The 11,496-nt window shown below is 36.3% G+C and overlaps 1 protein-coding gene across 2 annotated transcripts; it reads right to left on the bottom strand.

The window, feature by feature from the left end:
• Positions 1-6,201: 6,201 nt before the first annotated feature.
• LOC115996352 lies at positions 6,202-8,355 on the bottom strand. Of its 2 annotated transcripts, XR_004093596.1 has the most exons (4): positions 7,537-8,355; positions 7,301-7,452; positions 6,572-7,101; positions 6,202-6,465 (listed from the first exon to the last, which is right to left on the bottom strand). XR_004093596.1 is itself a non-coding variant. In XM_031235560.1 (2 exons), the coding sequence occupies exons 1-2, from the start codon at positions 7,833-7,835 to the stop codon at positions 7,326-7,328; spliced, it is 426 nt and encodes a 141-aa protein (XP_031091420.1). In that variant the 5' UTR covers positions 7,836-8,355; the 3' UTR covers positions 6,673-7,325. The 2 variants fall into 2 exon arrangements, 1 of the variants encoding a protein (XP_031091420.1); XM_031235560.1 differs by lacking the exon at positions 6,202-6,465 and having other exon boundaries at positions 6,673-7,452.
• Positions 8,356-11,496: the final 3,141 nt, after the last annotated feature.

The raw sequence follows: 11,496 nt of genomic DNA, 5'->3' as shown, positions 1-11,496 counted from the left end.
CATGTATGTGGTGTCTATTTTTGTACATAATGTAGCTATGTGGGTGCACAGTGTTCATGTATCCCTGTGAAATACTGAATGTATCATTTGGCTCATTATATGCGTGTGCACCAGTTGATTATGTGTATTGAAGATTAGCGGTGCTATTTCTAAACGTGTGCATATCACCACACATCCGTATGCATTACTATGTGATTCTTAGAAACCCCACCAACCAATATTAAAATCATGTCATTTCTATTACTGCACACACAAGATTACTAAAATGCACACTATACTGAAAAACAATTATGTTTGTACACACACAGGTGTTTAAAAACAAATTGAGTACTGAAATTGGTTTTCCAGTTCTAACTATGTTGTTTCGGTCTTAAATTTGCTCGCACACACACCTAGTAGCCTTTGTGCACACACAATATCTCAAGTTTGTTATTCATGTACTAAAAAATATTAACTATAATAAATTTCGTGTATTCTTGAATGTGTAGTACATTCAACTACCAGGTACTGTTTCATTCGATTTATTCAATTAGAAGTCATTTTATTTAAAATAAAATATAAAAAAAACAAAGTGAGTACCGATCGTGGCTTTCCCGTTCTAACTGTGTTATTTCGGTCTTAAATCTACTTACGCACACACCTAGTAGCCTCTGTGCACACATAGTATCTCAAGTTTGTTATTCACGTCCTAAAAAATATTAATTGTAATAAATTTTGTATATTCCTGCATGCATAGTACATTCAACTACCAGATACTGTTTACTTCGATTTATTCAATTATAAGTCATTTTATTAATAAAATAAAGTGCGTACTGAACGTGGCTTTCCAGTTCTAATTATGTTATTTTAGTCTTAAATCTGATTGCTCACACACCTAGTAGCCTCTGTGCACACACTATAGCTCAAGTGCGTGCACTTGATACACTCCTTTAGCACACTTAGTTAACACCATACATGCCTTACACCCTACACTATTTGACATCCTTCATCTTTTGTTAGTCTTTGTACTGTTTTCTTCACTGTTGTTGTTGTTGTTGTCATTTCAGCGTGGCTTGCACTCTTCCCGCGAACACACCATATACTTTAATCCCACTTGACCGTCTCTAGTTTTTTCGCATCGTGTTGTTTCTGACATCAAACTCAACTGTTGAGGGGTACACTCTGCGGAAATGTCCATTATACATTATTGTTTTACTATTTCAAACCGCTGCCCAACAAATGGTTGAATTTGTTAGTTGCATTCTAGTCTCCAAAGCTTTGTACCATCTGTGGAAATGTCCATTACAAATTCATCTAGCCCACTAACATTCTGTTCGCCACCTGTGAACCACACCAACCAAACAAATCATCATCATATAGTTAATAGAAAGTATTATGTCAATTAAATGTCTACCTGAATTACTTGTAAACGCACATATCCAACCATGAACACACACATTACGCAATTTAATGTGACATGTGTCATTCGAAGACTACCAACCTACCATGAACGTAATGCCTTTTCTGTGTCCACATGGTTGGACATCGGGTACAAGGTGTGTGCAGACTAGATTTTAAATGTGTGCACAGTAAGCTCATGTGCAGCGGTACTTCCCTTCCCTTTTGTCTACGCTATTTCTATTACTTAACCATTTGCTTAACTAACAAATATACTTTATTACTACGCTTTAACCTATCTAGTATGTTTACTAACATTTGACCATGCACACAGATCATTCACTATGTGCACACGGTTTGATATATGGTTTAAGATGTGTGCATTTCTAACGAATATTGTTTATTACTATGCTTTAACCTATCTAGTTTGTCTACTAACATTTGACCATGCACACAGATCGTTCACTGTGTGCACAGATCAGTGTGTGCACAGATCATAAGCATGTGTCACTATTTTTCCTCTCAATAAGTGTGTACACATGTGATGTGTCTGGATGGGATTGTCATCCCCAGTTCATGTGCACGTTACTGTGTGCACATGGGGATCCAGGTGTGTGCGGAAGGAGTTTTGCTTCGCCAGGTTTTCTACGCATTAGTGTGTGCACACGATTACATAAGTGTGTGCTACTGGTTTTTCGACTCTAATTACTCTGAGGGTTGGTGTGTGCGCATGCAGTTTGTATGTGTGCGCGGATAGGGTTCCCACCGCAATTCCTACATAACCACGATGTGGCACATTATTATGCTTGCGCCTCCGGGCTTTCTCGTGTGCATGTGGTGTCAAATAATCACATCCGCACCGGTGTGCGTCTCAGTGTGTACAAGCTTTCAACCCCCTATTCTAGTGCTTCTATTTAGAAATTTTCACGCAGTTCGTAATCATAAAATTCTCCTCATCGAACCCAAACGTGATTTGTTAAACAAATCTTAACCATCATGTTGTGCACTATTTTGTCTTTGTTTGCAATATTGATTTTAGAACTACTAACCTGAGTCGTTCGCATCCATTCTCGCAGCATTCGCATCCATAGTTTTTCCTCTCTTTGTGTTATTGGATTCTCTGCGCTCCCGTGTTTGCCGTAGTGAAGAGGGTAGACTAATCCTACCAAAGTTACACTACCTAATTTGTAGCCGAAATTGCATACCATAAATAATTGAATTGTTTATTACCTATTAATTTGTTTTAATTACCCTTTACTTGCATTAATCAGTCAGTATAATTCCATGGGTTTATTAATCTCTAGCCGTCCATCTTGTGTAATCTAGAGGCTATCATTAATCCACATATTTGTATTTTAAGAGTGTTTACATTAGAATGCAACCCTATATATATATATATATATATAGTGTTTTTTATTGTAATTGACTTTTTTCATGGATAAGTGACAAGACTTGGAAACTTTTAAAAAAAATTTTTTAAAAAAAGGGAAAAACTCGTTTGCAACTTAAGTTTATGGTAAAAAATGCAAGTCGTAATTGAGTTTCCCAAAATTTTTGAAATCATTTTTTCATTGAGGTATAACAAACATAAGTGTTACTTGCGTTTGTCAAAGCGTATACAAGAAACACAAGTACGACAAGCGTTTCTCGTATAATACGAAAAATGCATGTCATTATTCTTGGCTATGTAATATCTCCTACAACAAGAAAAGCAAGTATGACCAAGTCTCACTTGCATTTCTTGTCCAACAAAATCTTCCATCTCTAAGAAACTTAGCAACAAACTATCAACAAAGGCCTCTCTAAACTAAAGCTGACGAAATCCTTCCCATCAGTGATTGGTCTGTTAGAAAAATTCATACACATGAGCAGCAAAAACATCAATAGCTTTTTATAGATTCTACGCTTAAAGAGGGAGTTTGAACAATCTTACCCTTCAAGTGTGCTCTGGCAGAAGCAAAACTTGAACCGTCTAATTGTCCGGCCTCTAGCCCATCCACCGCGGACAAGCACGCGAGAACTAGTACTGTCAAAGCGGGCTAGCCCTCCCCACCGCAGGCCTAATGTCTAGCGGGCTTTTGCGAGTCGGCTCGTTAGGCCCGCAGGCTTTTTTTTTTTTTCATTTTGTATATTGCCAAATTGCCAATAAGTAAATAATACAGTAATACAATTCACAATTTCACATTTCACGACACAAACTTAACAAAATTGATTTTAAAAAAATGGAAAACGATGGCTTCGTTGTGGAGGCGTGGACGGACGCTAGAGAAAAGACGGATGTCGGCGTGCTAGGCCACCGTTGCAGCCTACGAAGCCAACGACGGATGGATGGATATGGCATGCGGAGTGTAGACTGGATAGATGGATGGTCGGATGGGGCTTGCGCCTGGTAGAGCGGCGGCTCTGGGCAGCAGATGTGGCCTGGACGACTGTCGGATTGGTAGTGGTGACGTCACCGTTTCTTGCGAGAACACAGCGAGAGCGAGAGAAGAGGACGTGAAGTCTAGGACTCTAGGGGATTAGGTTTAGGAATTACAGAAAGTCTGAAAAACGGAATTATATATTTATATAATTATATTTTTTTAATTACTTAGCCCGAAGGCTGACCCACAACCCGCACGGGTTGCGAGTTGATTTCGGCCCGCCCCATTATGCCTGCATTTTCGCGGGCCTATTTTTCCATGATCCTAACGCGTCGCACCACGAGCTTCGACCCACTTTGACAATCCTAGCATGAACTCTCAGAGATTTTCGCTTGAAAAAAAAAAAAAACTTTTCCCTTTTTGCCAAATCTCTCACTTCTACCCTTTTAGAAAAAGGGTTAAACTATTTGTATAGCCTGGTTTGGGCCCAAAGGTGATAGCCTTTAAAAACTCAAAACTACCCAATATTGAATTAATTCATTCATCACCTATTAATGTATTAGTCCAATATCGATAAATCCTTATTGATTTCTTTTAAAGTTCTCAACATTACTACGAATCATTAATGACTTTCTAGGTTCATAGTCAAATTAGCAATGATTAATATTTAACAACTCATTATTAAATAACTCGTAAGTCATTAGTGACACCTAACAACATGTCATGACTACCTAATAGACAATGAAATATATTTATATATGTTATAATGAACATTTCCGTTATAAATATCATGCAATATTCCTTTCACTCAACACTTGTTCCAAACCAAGTAAAGGTCATGGTCAAACTTGGTCAAATCCATAAACATGATCAATATGTCTATTTAATATTCATAACCTGAAGTCCAACTTCATTATACTCTGGCCAGAGATTCTCATTGTAAAATTATTGAATAGACTAGAACATCCTTGTTACATCAAGGTGCATGGTGGATCTTATATTGAACACACACGTCTTCGTACAATACTGAACATGGCCACAAAACAATAAATAATGTTGGCTCCTAGGTGTACATGTCTAACCATCTCCAACTTGCACTAGAGCCAATCGGCAATCCTCATCTTCTCAAGATGTCGATCTAACTACTCTTGATTAAGTGGTATATAAAACGGATCTGCTAGGTTATCAGTTGATGCTATCATCTGCATAGTTACACCTCCCTTTCCAACGAACTCTCTTAGAGATTGATAGCAGCAGCATACTCTGCTTCAGTGGTTGAGTTTGCAGTCATTTCATGTTTGGAACTCTTCCAACTGACTGCACCACTTTTACAAGTTGTAGACTTCCTATCATCTGGGTCTGATAGAAAATCAAAATATGTGTATCCTTCAATCTTTAATACTTGTTTTCCATCAGTTAAGACTAAACCCTTAGTTACTTAACTGATGTCTAGTGTTATTCACTGAATTTGACTAATATCTGCAAGTGACACTCACTTCATGAGCAACATCAGTTCTTGTACATAACATTACATGTATAAGACTCCCAACAACTGAAGCCTATGGTATTTTACTCATGAGGCCCCTCTCTTCAGTTGTGTTAGGACACAAATTCTTAGAGGGATGGATTTCGTGCATTAAAGGTAATAAATCTTTCTTGGAATCTGGCATATTGAACTTCTTCAATATTTTATGTACATACTCTGAGATAAAACTATTAATCTTTTCGATCTATCTCTATAGACTCGAATTCCAAGAATATAAGTTGCCTTTCCCAGACCTTACATACAGAAAGTTTTCAATAATCAAACTTTTACTAGAGTCATCATGCTTACATCATTTCTAATTATTAGTATTTCATCTGCACACAATACAAGAAATGTGATAGCACTCCCACTAACCATTTTATACACTAATCATCGATGTTTTACAATATAACCAAACAATTTGACTACCTCGTCGAAATAGATGTTCCACATTCTAAAATCGATATCTTATATCGACTCTCCCTAAATGATAGGTTCATCACTAGACCCATTATCTCCAATTGTAAAGAGTGACTCTGCAACATGAAGACAACTATTATATGTCTAGTGCACGAACATATCTAACACTTCTCCGAAGATGAGGCATAACTTTTGGTTTGTATTGCACATGTTCATAAATCTTATTAGGCTATGAAGATTTCTCAACAAACTCTTTGTCAAGCTATATCTTCCTACCTTTTCAAACCTTGTTTCCAATTTATCTGCTTTAGACTTTTGATATAAGTCGTGTAACCCCAAATTTTAACATATTTAAGACTGGCTATTTCATATCTCATATGGAGTCTTTACAACATATTTAAATGAAACTTAATTTAGAATAGTTGATCTATTTTATTAAATGGGACCACATACATCATCATGTATTAAATGCGCATTTATATTATCATCAATCATATTCAAACAATAACTACCATTTAACAGTGTTCTAGTGTCATCACATTTATTATTGAAATAAATGTAATAAACATTATTTCGAAATGAAAAATTCATAATTATTCTCAACTGGAATGGAAATAATGTCTTTAAATACTAGGAACACATAAATAGCCTTTTTTTTAAAATATGATTAAACAAAAAATGAATATATAAAGCTCCAACAGCTAAATGCAACAACTCTTGCTCCATTTCTCATTCGTAGAGCAATCTCATCTTCAGCCAACTCTTTACTTCTTCTCAATCCTGCAACGGAACACAACTTGTGAAGTTGCTCCTAAGTCAATTATCCAAGAAGTATTATTGAGGCGAATTGAAAAACTAGTCTCATTAATGAGCATAATAGACATACCTTTTGAAGATTTGTTGTTGTCCTTGACCTTCAAAGACTTCAGGTACTCCGCGCAATTTCTTTTCCAATGCCCTTCTTTGTTGCAATGGAAACATTTTCCCTTGCTCGTTTTGGTTACTCATGTAGTTGGTTTCACTTCAGAAACCTTCTTGTTCTTTTTCTTCTTCTTTGACTTGTAAGATGCCAAAAAGAACTGTATAAATGTGTATACCCTTCATTGTAGCACACTAGTACAAAAATGCACATTAGCTACACCTGTATAAGTGTTTCCGCTACACCTGTAACGGTGTAGCGGATGTGAGTGACTCTAAAAGTATTGATTTTCAGTGACACCCTTAAAAGGTGTTGCGAAAACTGTTTTTTTTTTTGTTTTTTTTAAAATAATTACTGGAGCCGGTGCCGTGGAAAATTTTCTTTTTAAAAAAAAAAATACAATTCGCCGAAATTTTTTTTTAAAGAAAAATATAATCCAATCAGCAGCTCCATCTCCGCTTCACCGCTTCAATATGGCGTGATTCTTGTTGATTTCTCTGAGATCAAATTCCGGCCGCCGATCCAAAAGTTATTTGATAGAAGAAGAGATGGATGAAAGCCATGAAATAAAAAATATAAAAAGAAACAGTGAGGAAAAAATCAAATAAGATAATATGAAAAAACCAATCAAATTAGTGAGAAATAACAAATTTGCAATCTTTGTTCCCACAGAAAAGACTCAATTGTATGACTTACCTCTCATCTATAGATTGTGCCTTCTCTACATCAGCCAAAGAGCGCATGAAGGCCATGTACTTGATCCACACAAAGCTTTCTCAAAGTCATCAGTATTCTTGGGGATATCCTTTGCAAGCAGCCTTTCTTTAGCAGCCATGATTTCCCGTTCCCTGAACACAAATTGGCCATAGAGCCTCAAAGTCATTGCAATGACACAACTTCAAAAAAAATTAAAATCAGTTAGATATTAATACCTCTCTTTCTTTGCTTTCTTCATTGCACGCTTCTTCTCAGTTTTGTTGGTACTCTGTCTTGAAGTTGTTTGAATATCCTCACCGTCATCATCCCTAAAGTATGAATTCTTCATGCCAAGAGAAATCTGGAGTCTGTCATTATCCACCTGATGTTGGAAGCCAGAAGTTAGGCAAAAGAATTCCCACTTCCCAAACCTACACTTACGAGTTTGATTCCTTTGCAGATTCAGAAGTAAAATGTAGTTTCTAGAAGAAGGAAAGTAACAGACAGTAATATTGAACAGGAAATAGTAAATCATTCCATCTAATGAAACTAAACATCAATATGACAGTCTTAAATGAGAATACATGACATTCAATTTGAAGAAAGGAGTGAACATCAAAATCATTTTTCCAGGGAAAAGAAAGCGAAGGAGAAACGAATGTTCTGAGCGTCAGAGGTGTCGCAGCTGCGAGAGACGTCGACCGTGAGAGACCTCGAACAGATTTGCAGTGACCTCGGATAGAAAGATGTGAGAGATGTCGACGGCGAGAGACCTCGAACAGATCTGCGGTGACCTCGAACAGAAAGAAGTGAGAGATGTTGACGGCGAGAGACCTTGAACAGATCTGCAGTGACCTCGAACAGAAAGAAGCGAGAGACGTCGACGGTGAGAGACATCGAGCAGATCTGCGGTGACCTTGAACAGAAAGAAGTGAGGCGAAGGAGATTTGAGGCGAAGAAGATGAGAGACAACAACTGTGACTCTTGTTAGGCGAAGAAGATGAGAGATGAGAGCTGTGAGGTGAAAATTTGGGAATTAGGGCATTAGAAAATTAAAAACAAAAACAAGTCAGGTGAATTGCACAAAAATAAAAACGAGGCTATTTTTAAAAGAAAAAAATTGTTAACTTTCCGCGGCACCCCACGTGGATGGGTGTCGCGGAGATTATATATATTATTATTATTTTGTTTTAAGTGCTTTTCGCTACACCCTTGATGGCTGGTGTCACGTAACGTTTTTTTATTATTTTATTAGTTATACATTTCGAGACACCTTTTGACAGAAGGTGTAGCGGAAAGTCTTTTTATTATTTTATTAATTATAGTTTTCGAGACACCTTTTGGAAGAAGGTGTCGCGGAAAGTGTTATGCTTTTTTATTTTTAAGAAACCGCTACACCTTTAGACATAGGTGTAGCATTTTCTTATGTATTTATTTACACTTTTGCCATTGTATTATTATTTTTAACTTTACACTACACCTTTTTTAAAAGGTGTAGTGTAAAGTTACACTTATATAATCATTTTTGTAGTAGTGGCATGAGCAGTGCACACTACTACAAAAAAAGGATACTACGTCGCCCAATCAACGTCGATTTTTGACAAACCGACGTTATATGTCAATAAAATAAAGCAAAAATAATATATATTATTTACGACGTCGGTTTATAGCAAAAATCGACGTCGTAAATATTTATTTTTAAATATTAAGACATACGACGTCGGTTTTATGTAGAACCGACGTCGTATGTCTTTTTAAAAAAAAAAAAAAATTAAAGACATACGACGTCGGTTCTATGTAGAACCGACGTCGTATGATTTTTTAAAAGAAAAATTAAAGAATTAAAAAATATTCGCATTAAAAAATATTCACATATCGGCTAATTAGAGCCAAAATTCCCAAATTTTAAACCACTCCCGAAATTTTCAAAGTCCTGCCCAGCCCTAAATTTCAAAGTCTCCACTCTCAGTTTTTGAACCCCTCTAAGAATTGGTTCGCCGCACAGCACATGAAAGCAATCTCCAATCTGCATTGGAAATTCTGTCAGCTCAAACATGGTGGCATGTGAGAGAGAAGAACAGTGGGAGAACCGCGTGGTGGGCATTTCGTGGGCTAACAAAAGAGACAGCGGCCTGTGGTTTGCGCCGCCGGATTTGCGAGAGTGCCATTACTTCCGATCAGCGAACTTGAATGGATATGATGATGGAAACTTAAATGGATTCACAGTAGATACGATCTTGGGGAGGAAAGTGATCGAGCAAGGAAGTTGTGCTGGTCTCGTCACTATCAAGTTTTCACCACACATGTTTACACTCTTCTCTTGCTCTGCTCTGCTCACTTTTTCTGTCTATTATCATTAAGTTTTTCTTATCTGAAATTAGGTTTGAGATACGATGATTTGTTTTATCCAAAGGAGCATTGGGACATCAAGGAGGCTTTGGAACGGCTACCTCAAGAAGTTATCGATGCTCGGAACCAGCGTCCCAAACGTGCTATGGATCTCTCAATGAACCATGATGATCTTCAGGTTGAATTTTTTATGCTGAATGTGTGTGTGAACGGCGACATAGATGAAGCATGAAAATAATTTTAATGAGTGATGGATCCGAAAATGAATTGGGATTTAAATGGAAGGAAAGACAAAGAATTTGCAGTAAATTAATATATGAATTTTCAGAAAATGCAGTCGCCATTTAGAATTTATCTACATGAGATGGTTGATCTGGTAAATTCTTATTTCAAAGAGTATTTGGTCTATGCATATTCATTTCCACTTTTTGCTTGACTTTGAATTTGGAGATATACATTCTTTTGAGGATCCTAAAATTCTTTTATTTGAAGTTTACAGATGTTAATCTCAACTGTGTGGATATTAAGAGGATTCTTGATATCCACACAGATGGTGGCTTTTGTCTTTAATTTGGCGCACAGTTTTAATTAAAAATAAATAAAACAAGATACGCGTCGGTTTTTTTGTAAAAACCGACGCCATATCTCTATTTAAAAAAAATAAAATGAGATACGGCGTCGGTTTTTTGTAAAAACGACGCCGTATCTCTAATTTTTTTTAAAAAAAGACATATGACGTCGTTTTTTCAAAAAACCGACGTCGTATATACTTATTTAAAATATTAAAAATATATACGATGTCGGTTTTTTAAAAACAATGTCGTATAATTTATTAATAACGTCTGCTGGAACTACGTCAAAAAAAAACCGACGTCGTATGTCGAAAATAACCGACGTTAAAAGGTATTTTTGTAGTAGTGGCACAACATATTGTGTAGATCAGATTTGCAACAATGAAGCTTGTTCATGTGGAAATTCATTATGAAATGCCCAAAAGAATCTGAAATATAATAGACAGTAGAATTAAGCCTACTTCAAGCTCAGAGTCAAGGAAGAAAATTAATTCTTCCATCCTCTCCGATAAGCCACTCATATTTAGGACATGATCTCCTACATTTCCTCATACTTATAGTTTTGTCTGAAATAAGGTCATAGTAACTTCATAACGTGTAATTCTACTATGCTCACCATACAACTCTTGTAGGTGAGTGACCATAGATTTTGCGCCAAACATCTTCTCATGCTAACATTGCAACTCATTGGTCATAGAGGCGAGAATATAACTCTTAGACGTCAGATCATCGTCATTCCAATTACCAAATGCTGCAATTTCAGCATTATGAACAACAAGCTAATCAACATCAACATCATCTGGTATGATACCAATGAAGAGAGGATCTCAAATCAAAACATAACTAATCTTTTCCATATTGAGAACGATCTCGGAGCCAATCAATGTAATTTGGCCCAGTAAGTTTGTTTTCTTAGAGTATTTTTTACAAACGATTTAAAGACATTTCAAAATTAACTGCAGAAAATAACATGAATTATTAGACAAGATTCTTTATTAAACTATTCGATTTTTGAATCTAAATCAAATAGTACCTCCCACTAAATTTTTCTAATCCTGCACTCCCCAAGCCTAAAACGAAAATCCCGTTAGAATATTTATAATGGGTAATCGAAGTCTTATAAATTTATCTCATTCCTCACCATAAGGGGCATCTTGAAATTTGAAAAGTTTGTAAGTGACCAACTCTTTCCAATACATCACATGTATGATTCGATTTTATTAAGCGACAATCGGCTATTAACAGTGATTGCCAATCCACCGGAATGCCAAGAAT

This window comes from Ipomoea triloba, chromosome 11 (assembly GCF_003576645.1).
Source record: "Ipomoea triloba cultivar NCNSP0323 chromosome 11, ASM357664v1".
NCBI lineage: Eukaryota > Viridiplantae > Streptophyta > Magnoliopsida > Solanales > Convolvulaceae > Ipomoea > Ipomoea triloba.
Note: the sequence above shows the minus strand (reverse complement) of the source record. Positions and strands in the feature narration are given on the sequence as shown.

Bases quoted from the DNA above. Each gene is read 5' to 3' on its own strand.
- LOC115996352 (XM_031235560.1), bottom strand. From the start codon at position 7,835: ATGATTTACTATTTCCTGTTCAATATTACTGTCTGTTACTTTCCTTCT. The intron at 7,453-7,536 runs GTATTAATATCT...ATTTGTGTTCAG, and splicing joins AAGAAAGCAAAGAAAGAGAG to GGAACGGGAAATCATGGCTG.